The 25,732-nt window shown below is 43.3% G+C and overlaps 1 protein-coding gene across 3 annotated transcripts in view; it reads left to right on the top strand.

Moving 5' to 3' along the window:
- The window catches only part of SLC7A1 (solute carrier family 7 member 1), a 37,418-nt gene that overhangs the window by 5,740 nt on the left and 5,946 nt on the right, over positions 1 to 25,732 (top strand). For all 3 annotated transcript variants that reach the window (XM_081004127.1, XM_081004126.1, XM_081004128.1), the window contains 6 exons: positions 8,533 to 8,916; positions 14,634 to 14,792; positions 16,664 to 16,820; positions 19,485 to 19,603; positions 23,846 to 24,068; positions 24,947 to 25,086. In XM_081004127.1, the coding sequence (XP_080860253.1) occupies positions 8,547 to 8,916; positions 14,634 to 14,792; positions 16,664 to 16,820; positions 19,485 to 19,603; positions 23,846 to 24,068; positions 24,947 to 25,086 (1,168 nt within the window). In that variant the 5' untranslated portion in view covers positions 8,533 to 8,546. The remainder of the gene's footprint in view (positions 1 to 8,532; positions 8,917 to 14,633; positions 14,793 to 16,663; positions 16,821 to 19,484; positions 19,604 to 23,845; positions 24,069 to 24,946; positions 25,087 to 25,732) is intronic.

Genomic DNA, 25,732 nt, shown 5'->3' with positions numbered 1-25,732 from the left:
GCTTGTGCCTTGACATCTGCAGGGAACGCCCTGCCCACACCCCCAATCTTTTTCTTTGGACTTTGGGGAGTTGGATATTATCTGTAGACCAACAGTCAGTAACCTGACTTGGGGGGGGGGGGAATGTACTAATTGCATTATTTGCCATAGCAGCAACCAAAGAAATCAATACGACATAAATAATATTAATTGCCTTATTGGAGAAATAATAAGATAATACTGTATCCAAAGATAATCCGCTAAAACAATTCAACAGCCCAGATAAAACACATTTTTTTATTGGTAGGAGCAGCTGCAGGCTAACAGTACATAGAACCTAACAGCTCAGTTGCCCAGAAATACCTTTATCATTTTGCTTAAAAAGAAGGCTTTTTGCAGCTTCTGTAGTCTTGCTCTGTATTTAGCATTGGGCTCCTGAGACTTCAGGGGCATTTCTCGTTTTCTGTTCCGACAGCATAAGCGCTGTTGCTTACCAGGATATAGTGGTGGGGAGGTTGGGGCTGTGTGAGAGTGCCTGTTTGGCTCCACTGGTGCACTTGCAGAGCTCTGAACTTGCCACACCCCACCCATTCAGCTGTACTACCCCAACCTCCTCACTGCCTGGTCCTTTTAAGCAGTAGTGATACTGCAGTTGGGAAGGTGGCAGTGCAGCATTTTGCCAGTTGCTTCAGATGATAACAGGGCAGTAGCCTTTCTTATGCTAGCAGGTGGAGAGCACTTTCCTAGCACTGCCAAAGTGACTCTACGTGTCGCAATATCGTCTGCAGTTAAAGGAGTGGCACTTTTTAAGCATTGGAAGTGAAAGGGAGACAAGCAGTTGTAGCCTATGTACAATGTCTCTGAGCAGAACCACAGCTCTGAGTTACAGATTGTGCACATGTCCCGCATCTCGGCAGGAAGAGTATTTTCTCCCCGGATCAGTACAGAAGTTACATTTCTAGATCTCTAAACTGTTTCAAAGGGCTTGTGGCTCTCCAAATTTCTTCCAGTGGCTTTCAAAGTCTTTCAGAGCAGATGTTTGCCTAGCTGCTGCTGCCAACTTCCAGCAGTTCCACTGAAGTCACACTTGTTGATTTTCAATAGAGAGTAAGCTTGCTCAAGATGGTTTTCCTATATCGGCAAAAGCACAATAAAGGAAATAATGGACAGGAAGATTTCTCAGAGAGAAATGCATCACTTAAAGCAGTAGTGCAGCTTTTACATATGTGGAAGTGTTGCAGTTCAGTAATTGAACATCTGCATTGCATGCAAAACCCCCTAGGCTTAATCCTGGACATCTGAAAACCCTGAAGAGCTGCTGTCTGTTAGTGCAGGCAATATTAAGCTACTGCTCTGACTCTGTATAAGGCAGCCTCCTATGTTTGTATGACTTAATAGACAATTTCAGTCTGCCATGTGTCACAATCCGGTTCTTAGTACTCCTATTGTTTGCTATCAAAAGTTATTGATACACAGGAAAATAATGCTATCGTCTCCATTGCAGGAGGAGCTTTAACAAAAACTGGTTGTTCCTTAGGTAGTACTGTCAAACAAACACACTGTCCTGGGTAAAGTAATTTTGTTTGGATAATGCACGAGGTCCAAGGAATACGAAGTTTCAAAGCAAATACAAAACAGTGTGATGCATGACTTAAGAAACCGTCTTTGATTATAGACGTGTTCATGCAAGTGACTTGTAACGCAGGCAGGCATGAACGCATGTGGTTGTAGGATAAAAGACTTAAAATCATAGCAAGAGCAAGCCAATTTATAATCTTCCAGGACGGAATAAATCAAAAAACAAACATTGGAGTTCATTGTTTTGAATTTGAAGATGTTAAAACGGAAGTAGGACATTTAGTAGAACTAATTTAAGGCTGCAGCCCTAAGAATGTAAAAAGATGCAATTGCATCTATTAGATGCAAAGGCATCTAATAGAGCATCCTAAGTGGCTGATCAGATACCTTATGGGAAGTCTGCATGCAGGACATGAACACAGTAGCATTCTTATCTTTCCCAGCATCTGGTGTTCATCCTGTGCTCCATGAATGTGTCTACCCCTCCTTAAATTAAAACTGTCATAAGTTGGTTCTGTCACTACATCTTGTGGTAGCAAATTCCACTGTTTCACTATGCATTACTATTACAGTACTATTTTACATGTTCTGAATCTTCTGACATTCAGCTTTATTGCATGAGGCAGAAAGAAAAACCTTCTTTTTCTACTTTTTCCACGCTCTGCCTAATTTGTGTGTGACAGCCCCACCCATCTTGATTTTAAACCAGGGAAAGGAAGTGGATATGGTCAGCAGGTTAGATCCAAAACTGCCCCATCCCCGCAGATCACTTTGAGCTGTCTTACCTGTCAGTCAATTTATTGTAATTGGTGTACAAATAATATTCGCTAAAAACAAAATGATATGCAAAGAACCTTCCAAAGGTTAAGTTGATCACTGTGGAATTATCTTGTAGCACTACTACTTAAACAGCTTAGCTGTTTGCCTGTTGACTTCTGAGCCCAGTTCTAGGTTGGCATCTAAAGCCCTGAAAAACCTGAGACCCAAATGGGAGAGCACCTTTTCTTGTATCAACCTGCCTCTACATTACAACCAGTCAGTGAGGCTTTCTTTATAGTCCCTGTCCTGAATAAGTTGTCTGGTGTGAGATCCTTTGGCAGAGGCTTTTCAGTGGTGGCACCACGGCTGTGGAACCTGCTCCTCACTGAGCTGATTAATGTGGATTTTTAAAAATATTGTATATAAGGTATGTAATCCCCTGGATATGATGATAGCCCAATGGACGCCCAATCGTGCAAAAATTAGGAACATTTCCTCACTACTAGGAAACATAACAAAATTAGCTAAGGGGTGTGTGTGCTGCTGGTCTGAGTATAAATGCCTCCTGTTGGCTTGGTAGTATTGGTTGTGTGGCCTATCCATTCCAGTACCTTTTAAAGAGTTCTTGCAAGTTCCTTTAAAAACATCCCTGTGGAATTTAGCCTCTTTTCCAGATGCTTATTAGCCAGCCTAAGTTCTTCCAATAAAACCCCTAGTCTATTAAGCGCAGCACATTCTTTATAATCGTATTGTCCAGTAGAGCCCTGCCCGTTAAGTCAGCTTGCAGGAGATGCTTGTGGGACTTGCATTCTTGGTTTCCATGGCGATATTACAGCCTGACCTGATACTTTTATGCTGCCATGTCCCCCCCTCTCAGAACTCGGGCCTAGTTCTCTCTGAGGTAGTAAACCTTCAGTAACATTTCAAATGGCAGGGAGCCTTCATGAATGAATGCTAACCTACACAATACGTTTCCTATCCCCTATTTCTCTAGACATGCTATATTTCTATGTGCCCATAAAAAAACAACACCCAACAATTCTGGAAGAACAGTCAAATGTTTGGACCCCACCAGCGTGTCTGAAGTGATGCAGACCAGGTTTAACACCTCAGTGGGAAGTAGGCCTCATTCTGTGCACCTTGGGGGTTTTGCCACAGTAAATGTTGGTTGTGTCGCCTATTCTAAGTTTGCATTAAACTTCCCATCTGTTAAGTGATGAGGTTCTGCAGTTTCCATGGCAAGTGTGCTGTTTTCTTCTGGTGAGCATAATAAACTCCAGTTTCCCTCCTAACCTGGTGGTGGCAGGAATCTTTGCCACAGTTATGTGGCCCAGAGAGGGCCTAGGAACCTTAGAGGAATTCTGCAGGTAAGCTGTGCCCCTATCTAGCGGGGAGGAAATCTGAAGTGCTTGGGGGTACAGAGACAAAACTGCTGGGTTGGGAGACTGTAAACTGTAAATCCTCCCTCCTCCTCCCAGAAGAAGTTTTAGGAAACTGCCAAGCTCTATGTACATTGATCATGCTCTAGAAATATAATTTTATGTATTTAAAGAAGAGCGGGGGGGAGCCAGAGAGAGAGAAACCTTGCATTTCCAAGGTTTTAAGAAAGAAAGTGAAAATTGCCAGGGTGTGGATACTTGTGTTTTATGTCCCTCTCTTGCACACTCAAAAATATATACACTCATTATATCTAGAAAGCAGGATGCATAGGACCTTTGTTGCTAGAAGATCTGAACATTCCATTTTGACTGAGAATTCTTTCCACTTTTACCGAGCCTTCTGAATCAACCCACAGACTGTGCCTGCCTTTTCTTTCTTTCTCTTTTGGAAAATTGCAGCCCACAAAGAAAATGAAACCACCTCCTATGCATCAAAGACAACATACTTATTCAGATGCATAATCTTCGGCTTATTTAGCTAAGAACGATATGCACTGTGTATCAAATGTGGCAGGGATTTTATTGAAAGTACACTTCCTTGCGATGGTGTAGATTAAAGACCACTTCCTAGAAAAGGGTAACCTGGGAGTTATACAGCCAGTTTTAACTCTGTGCTCTTGCTTGGGGTCTCCACCTTTTAGATTTTCTTTATAACCCACAGAAGTGGTACAAATTAAGAGCTTCAGATTAAATTCCGAAACCATCTGTTCCAGAATGATCCCCCAGATTTCACTATAGTTTTAGAATATGTAGCCTGAAGACACTAATCACTAAATATCGGAGATATGAATCGGTATTCTCAGTACTTGTTTTTTCTGAGGGCCCAACTCCCATCAGCACCACCCAGTATTACCAATAGTCAGGGAAGATGGGATTTGTAGTCTAGCAACACCGGTAGCTCCATAGCCACATCAACCCTAATGTATATATTGTGAATGTAGTTGTTAGGTCCTGACCGTTGTGACCCTTTGTAGAACAGCATGGTGAATGTGCTTTTGCTCTTGTGAAAAGTATGAAAGTTTGATTATAAGCAGTATTTCTCACTTGGTTATTGAAGAGTTCCCTCCCCCCATTCAATAATTTTAGCTATTAGGCAAGCGACGCAAGTTGCATTGCCTTTTCATTAATAGGTGTACATATATCGCAAGAGTCAGTACCCACTCTGGGCTCAATACCCACCCACTTTTTTAAAAAATAAAATGACTGACATTAGTGTCGCAAGGCGAATAAGTGTGTGGGTGATGCTGCCATGGCAATGCTTTCTATTGACAAGCTGTTCAGTTCTGATCTTGTCACTTACTGAAATACCGTTAAAATGTAAGGTGCGTGGGTACATGTGCACAGCGCACGCACACACAGCCTGTCACTCAAGCCTATTTGCCAGCACTGCAGGAAAGAGGCACTCAGTGATGATGCAATTTGAGCGGTTTGTTGCAATCGCTGCAGAGCTGCTGGGGAGGTCCTGTTCAAAGAAGAATGTGGTCAGAATAGTTATAAATGGTTGGCTTAAACCTGAAGGGAGGGAAGGATGAATGCTGAGCATTCTAACTGGAGAGAGGGAGAGGCAGGAGAGAGGGAGAGGCAAAAGATGCCCATAGGTATTGAAGAAAACAGTAGTATCTATTGTACGTACAGTGTCGTTCAGCATAGTGCAAGTACCTCAGGAAATGTGAAATACATATAAACAGAATGTTGTTCCCACAGGAAATTTACATGCTAGTGCATTTAAGCCAGCAGGACATTGCACAAATAATGTTCCTTGCTTCTGTTGGTTTCATGTAGATGTAAAAAAGGTTAAAGGTAAAAGACCCCTGGACGGTTAAATCCAGTCAAAGGTGACTATGGGGTTGTGGCGTTCACCTCGCTTTCAGGCCGAGGGAACTGGTGTTTGTCCACAGACAGCTTTCCAGGTCACGTGACCAGCATGACTAAACCGCTTCTGGCGCAACGGAACACCGCGACGAAGCAGAGCACACGGAAACGTCGTTTACCTTCCCATTGCAGCAGTACCTTTTTATCTATTTGCACTGGCATGCTTTTGAACTGCTAGGTTGGCAGGAGCTGGAACAGAGCAATGGGAGGTCACCTCGTTGTGCAGATTTGAGCTGCCGACCTTCTGATCGGCAAGCCCAAGAGGCTCAGTGGTTTAGACTACAGTGCCACCCGCATCCCCCGATGTATATGTATATATATGGCTGGCTGAAGCTATTCAACCCATACAGCTACATTCTGGTGATGAATATCACCAGATATTCATCTGGCTAGGCAGAACAGGCTGAGCTTGTAGCCGTGGGGGCATGTAAATGAGCCAATCGAATGTGCTTTCTGGATTCAATAAATATGCTATATTTAATCTATATCTATCTATCTATCTATCTATCTGGTCCACATGGTTGGAATATCTGACCCCTGCATATGCAGGAACAGCTTGTTTTAAATAAGCAGCATTTCAAAGTAACCCACTTCTTGGAAAAACAATTGCTTCCCCATTCTTGATTGTAAGAGGGGAACATGCAGTGGGGGATTTGCTAACTAGGAAAAAAGTTAGTCACCTTTTCACTGAGGAATCTACATTAAACAAAAACATCATTTATCTTTGTTGAAGGTTAGATTCCCTCCCCCTGCAAAAAAATCTGCTGTTGCTAGAAAAGAAGATGAAAAGTTAGGATTTGTGCTTGTTTTGAATGAAGGAATAATCAACAGGCCTCGAAAGTCCTACGATGTCACTGGGACTCAGAACTGGCAGTCTAGCCTCACCCTTCCTGATCTCACAATTTGATGTCTGCATTTTTTAAAGGCACTAACATAACCCAAATTCTGCAAGAAGAAAAGCTTAATTAAATTAATTGAGAGAGCCAGTGTGGTGTAGTGGTTAAGAGCGGTAGTCTCATAATCTGGGGAACCAGGTTCCCGTCTCCGCTCCTCCACATGCAGCTGCTGGGTGACCTTGGGCTAGTCACACTTCTTTGAAGTCTCTCAGCCCCACTCACCTCACAGAGTGTTTGATGTGGGGGAGGAAGGGAAAGGAGAATGTTAGCCGCTTTGAGACTCCTTAGGGTAGTGATAAAGCGGGATATCAAATCCAAACTCTTCCTCTTCTCTTCTAAATCCACATAGTTCCATATTAGCATTCTTCTACTAGACATGGGGAACGCCAAAAGGCTATGCAAAGCACAGAAAAACCACTCTAATCCTCTCTAGATCTTGCTCCTACTCTTCCTCTGCTTCTGAAAATTATTAGGCATTCAAACTTTTAGGTTGGAAGAGCAATTTAGACACCAGTGGGGAACCAGCAAGCAGGAAGTGAGCTCCAGAACACTCTTCCCCTCCTGCAGTTTCTAGTGACTGGTACTCAGATGCATACTGTCTCCCAATGTAATCCTTTGTCCAGGTAGCAGCTTTCTGCAGCTGGTTTGTGTGTGCACATAAGTTACAGAGCATTGCCTGACCCTAACTAAGCAAGATCATTTGTTTGAAGACAAGGACCGCAGTTCAGCACAGAGCTAGATGTGTTGGGTTGTGGGCTAGGTGCCCAGAACTTCCCAGAAGTGAGACTGGTTACTATTTGGCAAAAAAGCATGCTTCTCAATGTGATGGAAAGCAAAACATCAAACACAGTTTTGTTTGAAAGCCGTAAATTTTTCTCTTTCGTCACTGAGGCTGAATCCTGACAAGGCAGAGGTCCGGTGCCTGGGTGGTACTTGGGCCTGGGAATTGAATAGGCAACTTGTTCTGGATGGGGCTACATTCCCTCTGAAAGACCAAGTAGTTTAGTTAGGGGATACTCCTTGATCCAGCTTTGTACCTGGAGGCCCAGGTGACCTCGAGTGGCATGGAGTAGCTATGGGTGTTGCTGGACAGAGATAGCCTAGCCATGGTGACTTATGCTCTGGTAGCTTCATGTTTGGGTGATTGTGATGCACTTTCTGCCTGTGAAAGTAATCTGGAAATTGGAGTTTGTGCAGAATGTGGCCTGGTTCAGTCCCTGGCATCTCGGAGAGCTACTGCCAGTCAGTGTAGGCAGTACTGAGCTAAATGGACCAATGGACTGACTTCGGTGGTTGTGCATATGCTGTTTTATGCATGATGGTGTATGGACAAAGCTATTTCTGCATAATACCACTTTGAAGGAGACGAGGGTGGCGCTGTGGTCTAAACCTAGGGATTGCCAATTGGAAGGTTGGCGGTTCGAACCCCTGTGACGGGGTGAATTCCCGTTGTTCGGTCCCAGCTCTTGCCCACCTAGCAGTTTGAAAGCACGTCAAAGTTCAGGTAGATAAATAAGTACCGCTCCGGTGGGAAGGTAAACAGCATTTCCGTGCGCTGCTCTGGTTCGCCAGAAGTGGCTTTGTCATGCTAGCCACATGACCTGGAAGTTGTACGCTGGCTCCCTCAGCCAATAAAGCGAGATGAGCGCCACAACCCCAGAGTCGTTTGCTACTGGACCCTAACGGTCAGGAGTCCCTTTACCACTTTGAAGGTTCAAATACAGTGGTACGTTGGGTTAAGAACTTAATTCGTTCCGGATGTCCGTTCTTAACCTGAAACTGTTCTTAACCTGAAGCACCACTTTAACTAATGGGGCCTCGCGCCACCAGAGCACAATTTCTGTTCTTATCCTGAATCAAAGTTCTTAACCCAAGCTACTATTTCTGGGTTAGTGGAGTCTGTAACCTGAAGCATCTGTAACCTGAAGCATCTGTAACCTGAGGTACCACTGTACTTATAAGTGATTTATTTGCACGTTCTCTCTCCTTCCCTCTCCCTACCCTTCCAGGTTTCATCAAGAAGATGGCCTACAACGGACTTGTTAGCTTTGGGCAGCAGCTGGTTCGTCGGAAAGTGGTGGACTGCACAAGTGAGGCCAGCCGGCTGTCGCGATGCCTCAACACCTTCGACTTGGTTGCCCTTGGCGTAGGCAGTACGCTTGGGGCAGGAGTCTACGTTCTTGCTGGGGCAGTGGCTCGAGAAAACGCAGGACCTGCCATTGTCATCTCTTTCCTGATTGCTGCTCTGGCTTCTGTGCTGGCTGGACTTTGCTATGGGGAATTTGGTGCCAGAGTCCCAAAGACTGGATCAGCTTATCTCTATAGCTATGTGACGGTCGGTGAGCTGCTGGCCTTCATCACGGGATGGAACCTTATTCTCTCCTATGTCATCGGTGGGTAATTTTTTGTGCCGTTGCTTCAATTATACTGTGCAAAATGCACAGCAGGATCTGTGAAAAATTGTATTTCATACCCTGTTTATAGCTGCAGTTTCCTTTTTGAGAGTTCAAAGCGCTTTGTGCAAGTTACTATGTTGTAATAGGAAATGCGCAATATATTTGGATAAGGAGGACTCTGTAACAGACTCGGGCTCGGATAGTGAGTGAAGGAGCACTCTCACTAGGAAAATAACAAGGCTGTAATCTAAACCCATTTAAGTAGGCTTACAGGTGTTTAGATTGGGCCACAGTTTCTTGTTGCTCCAATCTTTCTGTGGAAATCCCCCTGTTAGCTTTAGTTTCTGTTCCAGCAAAAAGGAGATTTGTGTTTGGGTTCCTCTATTGGATTGATTTCACATAAGCAAGCTCTCGTTTTTGCCTCCTGACCAGCAATTTGAAGAGTTGGGGAGACTTAATGTGAAACGATTCCTCTTTTCCTCTTAGATAATTAGTGCTCTCAGAATCCACAAAGGGACCACCTGATAAGGGGACAGATCACATGTGAACGAACATTTATCACTATGCATACATCTGATTGATTGATTGCTTAAAATGTTGCTATGCTGCTTTTCTGAAACTCGAAGCTGCTTACAAAAAAAGAAGAAAAGTAGGATAGTAGTTAAAATCAAGCCAGAAAACACAGAAATTGCCAGTGTTTCATTTTCTGCAACATAATTAAAGCCGGGAGTGCCTTTCAGCTTTGTAAAAGCGTATAGAGATTTTGAACCCGTTTATTGCATTTGTATCCCATCTTCCCTTCCATCATCAGGTTGGAGAGCAAGTGTTGCGAAGGCCTTGCTTCTGGCAGCTGCAAGTTCTTGCCTCACCCACTTTCAGAATGCAGAGCCAGGATCTTGTGTCTGTGTGCTTTATTATGGAGGAAATAACTTGTGAAAGATAAAATATAACCTTGATAGAAGAGTGAGTGGAATAATAAGAGCAGGGAAGTGTTGGGTGGAGTTCGCTGTGTGTGTCAGATTGAGGGTGTTGGTGGCAAAATGGGGAGTGGGGGGCTGTGAGGCAGGCAGAGAGGAAGCGAGATGAAAGGGATAATGAAATCATATGTAAAAAGAGATCAGGCAATACGTTAGGCCCGGAAGCGAGAACTATAAGACTGTTGTCTCTAACAACTTCCTGTTCAGGAGCAATTACATACACTTTTATGTTTTAAGTGCCCACATTCTGGTCTGGGTGGGTTCTAAGGTAAATACATCACAACCCACCTGACTTGTGTGGCTGCAGTTGAGACTTCTCTGGAAGTCAGTAGGTGCTGTTTTTAAGGGAAGCCAGGACTCAGCGGAGTAGTGCAGAAACTGACTTGAGTCACCACCTATCGACCGGCTCTTGCGAGGAACCTAGGGAACGTCGCAGCAGTGTGATGCACACCAGCCTTCCCCAACTTGTTGCCGTCCAGGTGATCGTCCCCAGCTAGTCTAGCCAGTGATTGGGAATGATGGGAGTTGGGAATCCCAGCATCACATCTGGAAGGCACTATGCTCGAGGAAAGTTGATGTACATAAAGAATGTAGGTTGATGAATCCTAGAAGCCTTATTCGGGCATTATGCTCTTCAGTAGGACATGCAAGGGGGGTGAGATGGTGGATGAGCATCCTCGCCATCAGGTGAGGACGGTTGTCTGCAGCAGGGAGCCTCTTGTCGTCATGGAGACTGCCTGGAGAATGCTGCGCTACTTGGAGCCTACATCTCCCTGCTGTAGATGGTTTCCTTCCAACTTGTGTAGGATGACAGGGGTGCTGGTGCTAGCAGACACGTCTCATATGTTCTGTTCACTTGTGAGTATAATGTCTGTATACAGCTCAAGTTTGAGGGGGCTGAACGCAAAGTTCTATAGGAAGTTAATTAGACTATTCATGTGTTCTTTTGAATGCATGAGGCCTTAAACAAGGTAGAAGGGAGCAGGTGTATGTCTGCTCCACCTTTGATGCTGAAGGGAGGTTGTGTGTGCATGCTTGCAAGCCCCTTCAGAGCTTGACATGGTAAGGGTTTGGGGAGGAGAGGGTGTGCCTGGTGTGTACTGGAGCATTGGGGAGTGGCTGCCAGCACATGCATGCCCTGCACATCCTTTTGAATGAATTAATAGGGCTTTAGAATGAATAGGGTGAGTGAAAATTAAGGCCCGGTTAGTAGGAGGACATTGCATGGTTAAATGCATTTTTATATAAAAATTTTGGTGCGTAGGAAACTGGTGCATTCAGGAGGGAGCTAGGCCTTTTTCACTGATGTACTAGGGGTTTTGTGTATGTGTGTTTTAGAAGCTTGCATAGAATTTTCAGAACGGAGGCAGCAAATAAGAATGTGATCCCCCCCCCCGCCCCAATCTACAGGCCGAAATGGCACAGTCCCTATAAGGCAGTATCCCATAATTATTCTGGAAGTGTAGATTGTTTCAGTGAAGCTCTTTTTATTTTTATTAGACCAAATATTTGTACAGTTCATGCAATTTGATAAATTTATTTTGTTGAACATTGAGGAATTGGCTTTCCTTGTAGTAGTGTCCCTAGGGAACTGGGGTGTTTATTGCCTCATCTTCATTTAGAACAACTTCTTTTTTTATGCCCAGACAGCAAGATTAATTTAACATGTTGACATTGCATCACTTACCCAGGAGCACCTTCAGGGACTTCTGCATCATTATAGCGACTGTGGTTTGAAATCCGCTCAAAGCAGGTTTTTGCTTGGCAGTTCCTGGAATGTAGCTGAACAATGTTGGTCTTTGATGATATCCAAGCTATTTAGTACAGTCTTCCAGTGGGCAGTTTTTGTTGCAAGGAGAAGGCATTTAGTTTTGTGTGTGTTAAGGTGGGAGGATAGATATTAATGTTTTGCTTGTATTTCTTTAAATACTTGCTGAAGCACAGCATGAATTCATTCTAAGGATAGAATTTGTTTAAGGAGAGAAATAGGAGTGGTGTTGTAGGGAAGGGTGTGGAGGGAATGTATCTTGAACTTCAAAAGCTCCCTATTTATTTACATCTCCTTGGTTTTCATGCACATCATTTTAAGGAATTTCCTTGCTTTTGTAGGTGTTTATAAATGTTGCAAAACACAACTCTTGTTGATCAGAGAATGGGCCCTCGCCATAACTTCCTCCTTTCAGGCAGTTCCTCAAAGCTTTGTTTAGTAGCTTAAGAACTGGATATAAGTGCATTCTATGAGTGGTCAGGGAATATTCACAAACAGTATACTGAAGGGTGAAATGTCTTCATTTTTAGCACTGTGCATAATCTATCTTAGTCCCAGCCCATAGCGTTCATGTGGTCATCTGTGTTATAGAACCGAGCAACCTGACAGCTTCTTGAATCACTTCTTCCAAAATGGTGCCACCTAGATATTGTAAACTGCTTTGAGGTTCCCCCCACTACAATCAAGCAGTATAAATTTTTTATGAAATCATAGAATTGTAGAGTTGGAAGAGATACCAAGGGTCATCTAGTCCAATCCCCTGCAATGCAGGAATAAAATAAAATAAAGAATTGTTGGACAACCCTGTTCCCATCAGCCCCAGTAAACATTGCCAATGGTCAGGGATAGTGGGAATAGAAGCCCCAGGTAGACCTGAGTGCATTAGCCCAGCGGGAGTAACTGAGGCTCACATGGCTATAGCAGTTGCTTGAAGTCAGTAATTTTGGCCACAGTAAAGGTGGGACAGCCCCGGTTTGAGAAGAAGAGGTCAGTCTTGCCTTGCTTCCTCGTGCAACCAGATTTTCTTGCTTTCCTCTCTCTGGTACTAAATTCCTGAATCCTGACACTGCTTTCTAATGCTCCATCCTATGTAAAACTATCTGTGCAGTTGTGTTGCGATGAAAGGCAAACTTTTCCCCATGGGCTTTGCAGCATGGCTGTTGTTTCTATCTGGTCTGCTCACACTCCGTCCTTGTTAACTTTTGAAATGGGGAGACCATATTGGAGAGATGAATTTGTGGTGCGGAACCTGTTGCCCCTACTACCCTTTCTCACCACACTTCCGTGAACCACACCTCTTGAGTTCTCTGAGTAGCCCCTGGCCCCTGTACACTATGCTGCTCTTGAGAAGAATTTTTCTTGGCCAAGGTTAGATGGGCTCGTGGTAAGATGCCATAGCTGTCTCGCTTTCCCCTGGTGCTGTAAGCATGTTGATGGGGTATAATGTTTGTTACAGAATTGGAATAATAATAATAATAATTTATTATTTATACCCTCTGGGTGGCTCCCAACTGAATATTAAAGACATCAAACATTAAAAACTTCCCTAAACAGGGCTGCCTTCAGATGTCTTCTAAAAGTCAGATAGCTGTTCATTTCCTTGACATCTGATGGGAGGGCGTTCCACAGGGCGGGTGCCACTACCGAGAAGGCCCTCTGCTTGGTTCCCTGCAACCTCGCAGTGAGGGAAGGCCCTCGCTGCTGGACCTCAATGTCCGGGCTGAACGTTGGGGGTGGAGACAGAACAGAGTACAATGTTCTGTTCAGTAGATTCCGAAGCAGAGGATAGAGAATTGAATTAAGTCAATGAGGGCTAAGCATGTGGAACTCATCCACTAGAAGTCTTTGAATGGATTTGCCAATAAATCAACAACTATATGTGTCTAAGCATGAGTATTTGCATAGCCAGTAAAGGTAAATTTGATGGAAAGAGGCTTCCCCCATTGCTTATTGTATATTAATAGAAGCAAGTGTATGTGGCAGCCTTGAGGGATGGGCATAGGAATGGGACACACATGGTGGGGCTGTGAGAAAGTAAAGACCTTCTGGGGGTGTATTCACAAGGAATTAAAGAAGATGTTTAAAATTTCGATAGAAAAGAAGCCAGAGGCATATTTATTAGGCATTTTAGGCAAAGACATACTACAGGATAAGAAAATATTATTCTTATATGCCACAGCCGTAGCCAGACTATTACTTGCTAGAAACTGGCAAGGGGATACTATCCCCACAAAGGAAGATTGGATAAATAAATTATAGGAATTTATAGGATTAGCCAAACTAACAGCAGCCATAAGAAATCAGTCTAATCAGAGTCTAAGGAAGGAATGGCAATGTTTTGAAGATTATATGAAGAAACACTGTTCTAAAGAAAACATATTGATATGCTTAGAACAAGTATGTAAAGAGGAACTAAATCAAGGTAAAATTATTAATAGAAATAAAATGGTCAACATAAGGACACAATGTAAATAAGAGTATGCAGTAAAGAACGTTGAGTTGTGGTGGAGGAAAGTCACATGGGTGCAAAATATAGTTGTTTATTAGTATATATGAGTTTGGGTTTGGTAAAATATGGTTTATGAATTGTAACTATGTCTTTCATTTTCTTTCTGTTTGTGAATAATAATAATAATAATAATAATAATAATAATAATAATTAAAAATGTTTATCCCGGGGGGGGGGGGAATAGTTGCCAACGATCTCCAATCCCCGACCCTAATGCCTTGGATTATCAACTTGAAGAATCCATGTGAGGATTGACAACAGTTTCTGTGTTGTTCCGGCATATAAATCACAGCGCGAGAAGTCCCTCCCCCAAATCTTCCACTGTTAATTTCTTTGATTTACAATTGCATCACATAACCAATTGTGGTTTTTTATGTTTAACAAATTACCCTGAAATCAATGGATATAGTGTGGTATTAAATAAGCAACTAAGCAATTCCCAATTTTTATTCTCTGACAGGGACATCAAGTGTGGCCCGAGCATGGAGCGCAACGTTTGACGAACTCATAGGCAAGCATATTGGAATGTTCTTCCAACAGTACATGTCCATGAATGCTCCTGGTATTCTAGCAAAATATCCAGACGTCTTTTCTGTTTTCATTATCCTGATCTTAACAGGTAAGACAGAGAGAGAAAGCTGGTTTGGGAAGTTTTTCTGGACTAAGAATTTGTTGTCCTCCTGCATTCTCTTCGTTGGCAATCCCAGGAAGAGCAAACACCCTAGCTATATTTGGGCCTTGTTTTCAAAGCTGCTTTGTTTGCCTCGAGTGTCAGGTTGACCTATTGGAAAGCTAGCAGAGTTAGGACTGCAGCGGCCACCTTCCCTTTGAAATTGTTTTGTTAAAAGAAGGGCGCTGTAGGCGCTTTAGTGGAAATGGGTGTCAGGCAGCAACAATGCTTATTACCGTAGAGGAGGAGGCAAGCTGGAAGTCTTCAAACGTTGCAGAAGAACTTTGATTTGTTAACTTCAACAGTCTGCCAATTCCTTTAGAGCTCCAGCCAGGAAGATGTGGGGAAAGAAGACAGGGCTGCCATCATGCTGGTGGATGGCTGTTTATCTTACAAGAGTCAAAACATTGAAACGCTGTATGGACTTTATTTATTTAGTGAGCACAGAATTTATTCTTTTAAAAAAGGAGAAACCACCCAGCCTTGAAGACGCATGCAAAATGTGCTGGATATGAAACTGCACAAACTAATTTTCTCCCTGGTATATTTTGGCATTTGTGGGACAGTGGCCCAGTCGAACTTGTGAGTGGATTGCTATTTTGGAAAATAAAACCCCCCAAAGTCTGTTTTTTATGCCCGGAGCTTCTTGTGTAGACCCTCTAGTTTGTGGCCATTCACAGCATTCCCCAACTTAGTGCCCTCCAGGTGTTGTTTGACCTCAGTTATAACCATCCCTGACCACTAGTTATGCTGGCTGGGGCTGATGGGATTTTATCTAAAAAAAATCTGGAAGGCGGGAAAAGCCTCTGTGGAGGAGTTACAGCAGTAGCTTCCAGGCAGTAGCATTGCTGCCATTTTCCAGGAGGGACGTGGCCAGGACTGAAGAGATGCCCTGGAGGAGACAATTTGATGCTTCTGCTAGTGCACCCAAGCAGCCCCTGTCTGGCCACTGCCTTGCCCCATCCTCCCTTGTTAAGTGGCAAAAGCACCACTGGCTGGGAGACACTTGCTATGGCTCCATCCACTGGTTGAGCCACTCCTGTACCAGGTTAGAGAAAGCTGCCTTCGAGTTGCAATGTTGCCTTCAATGTGGGCGTATTCATAGCATACCACAATGAGTGAAGAAGTCAATTGATTTGTCCATTCAGAGTACTTTCTAATACTCTGAATGGGCAAAGTGGTTGACTTCTTCACTTCAATTGAATTGGCCCTAAAAGGAAGACCAAACTAACCCAACATTTCTCTAAAGTCCCATATTTAATTGTTAAAAACACTGTAGATTGTTTCTGTTTCTTGAACCTCTCAGGAGATTTTATTGATTTGTTTGTAACCATTTATAAACCGCTTAATATTTTCACAGTATTTAAGTGGTGTACAGTTCTTTTAAAGAAACAATAGCATTAATAACGCAGCCTAAAACCGATAAAACGGGGATTAGGGGATTCAGACATACAGATCAGGTTCTGATTGTTCAGGTCACAGAAAGCCTGGGCAAAAAAAATAAGGGTGGAATTCGTATGCCCCTCTCCTCCGTAATTTCTGTGGGGAAGGGTGGTTATTGCAAATGAGGAGGAAGAGATGAGAAGAACCGAAGCAAACAGGAGTAAGAGGGAGCATGTAAGCTCAGCATGTTTATGACTTCAAGACTGTATTTGCTTGTAATGTCTGAATCGAGCCTTGGGCAACTCACTATGCTAAAAATAATGTAACGGGTTAGCAGCATGGCAAATTGTGCACCCATGAAAGCGCTCGTCTTTCCAGAGACAAAATACCTTTGCTGTTGATAGAGCTTGTCTAATTATCCACTGTACATTTTCTAGGACTTCTAACTTTTGGTGTGAAAGAATCTGCCATGGTTAACAAAGTGTTCACCTGTATCAACGTCCTTGTCTTGGGCTTTGTGATAGTGTCGGGGTTTGTGAAGGGCTCGATTAAACACTGGCAGATCCCAGAAAACATCTCGGATCCTTCACACAAGTAGGTTCAATTTTATTTTAACATGCAGTAAGACATGTTTGTAGGCTTATTTGCTAGAGTCCTTCAGAAATCAAATCTATGAGTCTGCCTCGATATTTCCAGTAGCAGAGGACTCCTCCTTTTACCATCTCCTATGAAACACTGTGAGGGTTCTTCTCAACCGTGCTAGGGCACACAGAATGCCTTTTGTCTGTCCTGGCTCAGGACACCGGCCACTGCCCTGTTTCCTAGGATCAGAGCTTCTCGACAGAGTTTGACTGCCAGGAGCAGGGTCTATCTGTGATGCTGCTTTTATATAGCACTGCTCTTCATGTGTGTTAATTGGCCCATGTTTTAAATGTTTGGATATACTGCTGCGATTGTTGTTTTTAGTTCTACTGTTACATATCTTCTGTACATCTTCTGAGGCCCTTCTTCATGTGCCTCCTCCTTGAGAGGTCCGGAGGGTGGCAACACGAGAATGGGCCTTTTCTGCAGTGGCTCCCCCTGTCTGTGGAACGCTCTCCCTAGAGAAGTTCGACTGGCGCCTTCAATATACACCTTTAGGCACCAAGCAAAAATGTTCCTTTTTAACCAGGCCTTTGGTTGATTTGATTGACACCCTGTGCTCTTTAAAAATGTTTTTTTGGGGGAGTTATTGGGTGGCTGTTTTTATTTTGGTTATGGATGTTGTGGTTTTATATTTTGATTTTATTCTGTAATCCACCCTGAGATCTGCAGGTATAGGGTGGTATATAAATTCTATTATTATTATTATTATTATTATTATTATTATTATAATATTTCCGGAGGCAGTCCACAAATCCTTCTATAAATAAATATCTTGAGAGGTTGGTGATGTAATGCCGCCTTCCTTTCACGCCTGCTACTTTCACTTTCCTCTACTTTTGTCTTTTAGGGAAACATTTCCTTTGCTTAGGAATAGTGGTGACAGCCGTATAGAGATGCTTTGCAATTTCATTCTGGGCTGTGCAGTAGAGTCCTTCTAAATACATCTGTTGGGCATTCATCACCCAGCCTTGCATAACTGGATTTAGGAGTTGTTGCTAGATTTATGTAACAATGCCTCTTGGCTATGCTTGAGTTAATTAAGCATGTCTGTGACGTTTGGAAACAAAATATAGGCCTTTTAAATTGGATGAGACATGGAGCTTTTGAAAAGAAATGGGGTCCATCCAGGAGATAGAATGTTTCTCCATATGGATTTCACGCAAGGGCTAGCCTCTGTAAGTGTTCAGAACCGTGGTTGAACCAGAATGGGATGGCAGAGTGAGAAAAGGTGTTGCTCCACTCGCCATTGACTTTGGCCCTGCCCACAGCCAGCATGTGGCTATGATAAGTCATTGCTGGGGAAATTATGGGGGAAAGTTTCTCTGTCCCTGTCAAGTCACTGAGGGTGGAATACAATTAAGTGGCCATTGCTTAATTGGAGTTGGCACTTTCAACCAACTTGCTAGTCTTTAAGGAGCCACAATTCCGTTTTTGCAGGGCAGAATTGTTCAACACAAACAATTTGTGTATAGATTGTTCTATGCAGCACAGAGCCAAAGCACTCTGCTATTGAACGCACAAAGAAAAATAGTAAAACATTGAGCCTACTTGGAACAAAAGGAACTAGGAACAAACGCTCTGGCAACTGCATATGATTATTTTGGGTATCGTAGTGAAGGCCTTGCCAGGCTAAAATTATTGAGGACACATTCAGTACAGAATTAGGATCCAAGCCAGCTTTCCCCAACCTGCTGCCCTACAACTCCCATCAGCCCCAGCTGTGCTGGCTGGGGCTGTTCTAGTCCTAAACATCTGGAGGGCACCAGGTTGGGGGAAGGCTGGTCTAAGTGAAGAACTTCTGAGGTGTCCTTTTGATTTTCTTGCACTGCACTTTGTGAATTTAAGCTCTGCATCCTTTGGCCAAAACCTCTGAAGAAGCAATCAGATGTTTCAAATCTTCTCTGTGACTTACAAAGTTTTGCTAGATTTAACAAGAGGAAATCAAAAATTCTTTTTGAAAAAAAGCTTCTGAATGGTTTCAAAAACATTTCGCAAATTAGCCTAAATGTTTTGTGGTTGCTGTTGTTGATAATAATAATAATAATAATAATAATAATAATAATAATAAATTAATCTCCATATAATAACAAAATGTGTTACTCAACCCTATCTGTGCCTACTTGGAAGTAAGTCCCACTAATTTTAATATAATTTCCTGTGTCCACTGGGAGTATTATAGCCTTTGAGTGCTGTGGTTTGGTTTGTGGTGATCTCAAATCTACAGGTTTTGTGCTTTTAGCAGGGTACAGAACCCCCAAAGTTTCTCTACCAATCTACAGTTCTCAAGATTCATTAAGGGACGCCACGACAGTTAAGCTGTGCTGGATTGGACCCAAAAGCATGTCCGATCTACTATCCCTTTTCCTATAGTGGCCTGTCAGACACCTGTGGGAAGCCCAGATCACGACATGAGGGCAGTAATCCTCACCTGCAACTAAAACTGGTGTAAAACCAGCATACATCTCTACTATAGATGGACCATTGATGTGTCAACTGCATGTCTTGTTGGAGGCAATTCTTCCTCTTGAAATCATCAGTGTGTTGCAAACTGTCCTTTGAATCTACTAGTCTTGTTGAGAGGAATAACCTACATCTCTTGTTGCCTGTTTTTAGTGAAACCATTCCAGAACATGGTGTTGGTGGGTTTATGCCCTATGGATTATCTGGAGTTCTTTCGGGGGCAGCAACATGCTTTTATGCATTTGTGGGATTTGACTGCATTGCCACTACAGGTAAGGACCCAGGACTCACAGTGAATAAACACTGTACTTCATTATGAATTCTGCCCACAGTTCGGCCTTCTTTGTATGTGGCTGATCATGAGATCACAAAGATTGGGGAATGGGGGCCAAAGGAAAACGTGACAGTTCTTCCCTCATTAGCAAAGTTGTGTGTGGATACCTATAAGCCGCGGCAGTCCTGCAAAGAGGAATGAAAGTAATAGCTGAAGAACTTCTAGTTGATAGATTGTCTTTTAACTAATTGCTTTTGTTTACCAAATGTACTTTCTGTACAAGGGAGCCCTTTTAAAGATCAGAAGGTGATAACTTAACAAAGAACAGTCACTTCTTGTTCACCCACTCAGTGTTTGGGGAAAGGGATTTTTTAAAAAAATGTTTACATTAAATTTGTGAAACAAGCAAACAGGTTTTTGATTCTGTTCTCCAAATCAGCTGCCTTTCTGTGGTCGTGGCTTTAAACACTCCAGCCATGCTTGCACACAACAATAAGCAATATTGCACAACAATAAGCAATATACTTTTTGGTACACACATGGAATCTCTTTCCATAAAGCTAGCAATCTGCCTGGTTTTCATGGCTAAGTATCTCTTGAGTACAGTTTCAGTTAATTTAATTTAATTGTACTGAGCTGTAGCCAATTTCAGAGTAGACCATTTAAACAGATGGATATGTCTAATATTGGTCCATTGATTTCAGCAGGTCTTCTGCATCAAACTACTGGGTAAAGTTCACTGATTATATCATGCAGCTGCCATGGAGAGTTGATAAGTTAAGGGCTAAATGACCAAAAATGCCTAAAATATTTGAAGTTTGACCTTTTCTTACACCCCAAGGCTCTGGTCTGTCTTCCTGTCACTCTTCCTCTTCCTTCCTTCCTTCTAGTCAAGGTCGACTTTTGTTTCAGTTCTGCCAACTTCCTTGTGCAGTTTAGGCCACTGGGACTTGGTTCACACATCACATTAAACTATAGTTGAAATAAATTGTGGCTTAATGTGAATGAGCAGAGTTCTTGGATACCATTTGTGGGTTTATGGGAGAGGAGCAAACCACAAGTCCAGGTATGGACAACATGACAAGCCAGGCTATGGCTTGTTTCTCAGCAGCAAGGCAGGAACAGGAGAAGAGTGAAGTGTTGGGTGATTTTGACAGCATACACCAGTTCAGTGTTTCCACTGTATTCCTTCTTTATCATAAGAATGCAGTAAAAGTGAACTACTCACACACTGCAAGATTCAACAGGTGCTCAATGCAGACTCCTTTTCTGGGAGGAGATTTAGCCTTACAAGTCTATAATGTTAGGTGGATTTAAAACTAGCAAAGTCCTGTAGATCCACATCAGATTTTAAGGGTCAGTCTGTGGGTTCAGCAGAATCAAATGGTAAAGTGTAACCTTCATGCTGTATGTGATCTCATGTTTGCGTGAACGCCTCCTTGTGACACAAACTTCCTGCATGTCCTGTGTCTGGTCTTTTGTAATGGAGATGATCAGAACTTACTAAGTTGTGCATGATTAACTTGACCTCTGATGAGTTTATCTCCAGGTGCAGAATTATAGCCAATTATCCTTTTTTGAGCTGTATTCTAGATGCCTATGAAGCGTTAATCTCTTAATCTGATCATAACCCCTCTTCTGCAATATGTAAAAACCCACTTGCTTCTATATTTAGATATCATGCAATATGGTTGTCATTTTTTAAAAAGGCAGTTCCATCAACTGAATTAAATGCACATATTGCAAAATGTCAGTACGATTCACTTTTTTAGGTACTGAAGGAAATAAGGTTTCTATTTAATTGCTTAATAGGTTACATGCATATCCGAATAAGAGTTCATTAAATTTCTTTCTCATCAAATTAGTTTGGGGAAGAAAGGACTCAGTACATCTGTGTGACATGCATGATAGCAGTCACCTCAAGGAGTTCCAGATTGCAGTCATTATTATTTGTTTCAGCCTTGCTTGATTATCGTTGTGCAGTGCCATCCTGTACACGTCTACTCAGGAGTAATCCCCAGTAGGACACTCCCAGGTACATGTGCATATCACAGCATTCATAGTAGACCATGCCAACTAATCAGTTGAATTTTGCACAGTCTGAAACAAGGGTTAAGAGCTTCCTTTGAGGGAGGACTCTGCATTTTATTCTCACTTTCTTTCTCTGGTTTTATTTTTCTTTAGATTAGCTTCTTTTATCTTATTGTACTATGAAAAAAAGCTTTAATAAAGCCTTATTTTTTAATAAAATGCACAGTAGACTGTTGCTGTTGACCGTCGTATGACCCGCAGGTGAATGAGTTCACTGAACTGCTTTTTTAAATGATTGTGTTCCCTTAGAACGGGGGTGGGCAGAAGGTAAATTTGGATTTACCGATATATCTCTTGGCAACTTACTGAAGATTGCCAAGGATTTCCAGCTCTCTGTTGTTTCACAATAGCAAGTGAACATTGATGGGGGTAGTGTGGAAAGCTGGGCTTCAGAATTTGGCCCTGTGCTAATCATTTCTCTCTCAGCCTCCATGAACCCCACTTGCAAAATAGGATCATAAATTGGTTGCCATTGGCCATGTCTTCATGCTGATCTACTGCACCTCAGTAGATTTGTATTGCCTTAGTTAATTGCCTTAATCATTAGAGACACCATTTTGCAACTGTCCCTCTTCTCCCTCTGCCCCCCAACATCACCACCCTTGTTTTGCACCCGGCACCAGCTGCTTATGGTAAAAAACAGCAGCACCCAAAGTAGATCCCACAAGGCTAAATTTTTCCTATCTGTGCCTTCGAAGATCTTAGGTTCCATTAAAAAAAAAAAATGTTTAGCTCTCATAGTTGATAAATATCAACAAAAGTTGTAGGGGGGAGAAAATGTCTTGGAAAATATTTTTTTCCACATTGAATTTCTCATAGATTGTGTATTTTGTTACAGTGGTGCCTCGCAAGACGAAATTAATTCGTTCCGCAAGTCTCTTCGTCTTGCGAGTTTTTCGTCTTGCGATGCACGGTTTCCCATAGGAATGCATTGAAAATCAATCAATGCGTTCCTAGGGAAACCGCCTTCAGACCAGACCGCCTTCAGAACAGACTGTCCCCGGACCTCTTCTGAAGGCTGGGGGGGGGGGGGACAAGGGCTTTTCTTCCCACCCCCAGCATTTTAAAAAACCCCAGGACAGCGGAGGACTTCTCCGCTGTCCGGGCGATCTTAAAATGCTGGCGGGCGGCATTTTAAAATCGCCCCGGACAGCGGAGGACTTCTCCGCTGTCCGGGGCGATTTAAAAGCCCCTGGGAAGGCAGGCAGGGGGGACAAAGACTTTCGCCCCCCTGCCCGCCTTCAGAAGGTGTTCCCGCCCCCCGCCCCGCTTCGAAACAGCGTTTTAAAATGCTGGGGGTCGGGAGCGAAGCGTTCGCTGCCGACCCCCAGCATTTAAAAATCTCCCCGGGACAGCAGAGAAGTCTCTGCTGTCCCGGGGAGATTTTAAAATGCTGGGGGTCGGCAGTGAACGCTTCGCTCCCGACCCCCAGCATTTTAAAATCTCCCCGGGACAGCAGAGACTTCTCTGCTGTCCCGGGGAGATTTTAAAATGCTGGGGGTCGGCAGCGAACGCTTCGCTCCCGCCCGCCAGCATTTTAAGATCGCCCGGGGCAGGCGGGGGGAAGGCAGGCGGGGGGGGAGCAAAGACTTTTGCCCCCCGCCGGCCTTCAGAAGAGGTCCTCTTCTGAAGGCCGGCTGTGGGCGAAAGTCTTTGCTCCCGACCGCCAGCATTTCCCTATGGGCTTTCGTCTTGCGATGCAAGCCCATAGGGAAATTCGTCTTGCGAAGCGCCTCCAAAACAGAAAACCCTTTCGTCTTGCGGGTTTTCCGTCTTGCGAGGCATTCGTCTTGCGGGGCACCACTGTACTGTAAAACAGTTTGGCACACCTTGATAGGTAAAGCAATACAATGCAGTATATATACACAACTAAAATAAAGCTAAAAATTTGACTCTGCAAAATAATATTTTAAAGAACAAGAGAGGAAATGGCATCTTAACAAGTAAACAGCCCCTTCAAAAACTCCCTGCAATTGAAGCTTCTTGACACCCCTTGAATTGAGGGAGAATATAGGTTCAGCTTCTCTCCCCCCCCCCCAATTATTTCATCGGGTTGCAAGGGGGAGATAATGGCTAAAAGAAAGGATTGATCCCATTCATTGTTTCTGTAATAACATTTTCAGTCTTTGTGGCTGTTTTCTTTTCGTAGGTGAGGAAGTGAAAAATCCCCAGAAAGCAATTCCAATAGGAATCGTTGCATCGCTTCTGATTTGCTTTGTTGCATACTTCGGTGTGTCGGCTGCTCTTACCCTCATGATGCCTTACTACATGTTAGATAAAAACAGCCCCCTGCCTGTTGCTTTTAAGTATGTGGGATGGGATGGTGCAAACTATGCAGTGGCTGTTGGTTCACTCTGTGCCTTATCCACAAGGTAAGATGCTGGGGCTTCCTTTGCTACTTGCTCAGTGGGGTTTGTGCTCACCTGCCCTGTTCTAAGACGTAAATGCCCAGAATACATAGACCCTTTGAGATTGCTTGTGTTTGCCTTGGCCTCATTTCACAATGTCATAGATGCAGATTGTGGGGAGGGGGGGGTCTTTTAAAAAATCCCTTCCATGATAGGTGAAGGGTTGTAGCTCAGTGATACAGGAGTGCTTCCTTTGCCTGCAAGATACTCTGTCCCTGTTATCTCCCAGCAGTGCTGGGGAAGAACCCCGTCTGAAAACTTTTGAGATCTTCTGGTGGCCAGCATGGATGAATGTTCTTCCACCTTGACTCCCCAGATGTTGCTGAACTACAGTTCTCATCATCCCTGGCCATTGGCTAAGATTAAATATATGGTTGACCCAAGGCTGAGGAACACTGGCATAGACAATTCTGAGCTAGAGGGTCACTGGTGTGACTCATTCTAAGGGCAGTGACCTAACACCAGCCTTGCTATGGAGTCAAAAATGAACCATTTCTTTGTAGGAGCTTATATGGCTCAGCTTATATGGCTGGCTAACTGGGTTTAGAATAATTTGGGATACCTGGTGTTTCTAAGGCTGTTTTGTGCATCCTGTGGCCCCTGGGAATGGGAAGGAAGGAGAAACATCTAGACCTCACAACTGCAAGATGGCAAAACTTTTCCTTTGTCTTCCATTGCTCGATAAATTACAAATCCCTTCTTTAGGTGCTGGTGTTGGTTTCCTAAAGAAAGTAATTTTCCTTAAAGTATAGATAAAGACACTCTTGCTAGATTGTTTTTGCAGTGATGGTTTGCCTCGTGAATGCAAGATGAGCTTAGGTTATGCCCTTGTCTCTTTCTAGTCTCCTTGGGTCCATGTTTCCAATGCCAAGAGTTATTTACGCTATGGCAGAAGATGGACTACTGTTCAAGTTCTTGGCTCGTGTTAATGAGAAGACAAAGACTCCGATGATGGCTACAATAACCTCGGGAGCTATTGCAGGTGAGACGCTAAGATCCGTGAAGGAAGGACTGAGTAGCTAATCCTGTTTTAAAATGAGCAGATCGAGCTAACACCCCAGTCCTCAGCACATTCTCATTAGTTCCTCAAATAAAGCACTTAAGTGTTATGCAAGGAGACTGCCTTGTTCTTTCTAGAGTTTAGTGTTGCGATTGCATCTCATCTTGGAATTGCTTCAGGCAGTTCCTTTGTCTGTTGCATCATGCAAAGAATTGGACCAGGATTAAAACATACCCACATGTACTCTTATTGTTTTTTTGCTGTTTCCTCTGCCAAGCAGAGCCCCTGTTTAATAAGCAGGCTTCAACAGACTGCTGCTGTTTGTGAAAACAGGATGAGCAAATCTCTTCTGGGGTTTAAATGCTCTTTTTTTGAATGCTGGCCTTGGTATTCATATTTATTTGTGTGGAAAACCAGGCTTCTAAAAGTCACAGGGTGCTTCCACAGATACAAAATGCCCCCTGCTTTAGGAGCAGGGTCTTAGGGCAGGGAGAAGAGCAGTTGTGGTCGTCTCCAGTGCCTTCTCTTACGCCTTTATTTAACACTTCTTTAAGGCACGGGACTCCTGTCTTTCTCTTGGGTTGCTTGGAATGAAAGAGTGAAAAAGGAGTGAACTGTCATGGCTAAC

This window comes from Podarcis pityusensis (assembly GCF_964106645.2).
Source record: "Podarcis pityusensis genome assembly, chromosome: 4".
Lineage (NCBI taxonomy): Eukaryota > Metazoa > Chordata > Lepidosauria > Squamata > Lacertidae > Podarcis > Podarcis pityusensis.
The sequence above is the reverse complement of the archived record's forward strand: the minus strand, read 5'-3'. Positions and strand labels throughout refer to the sequence as shown.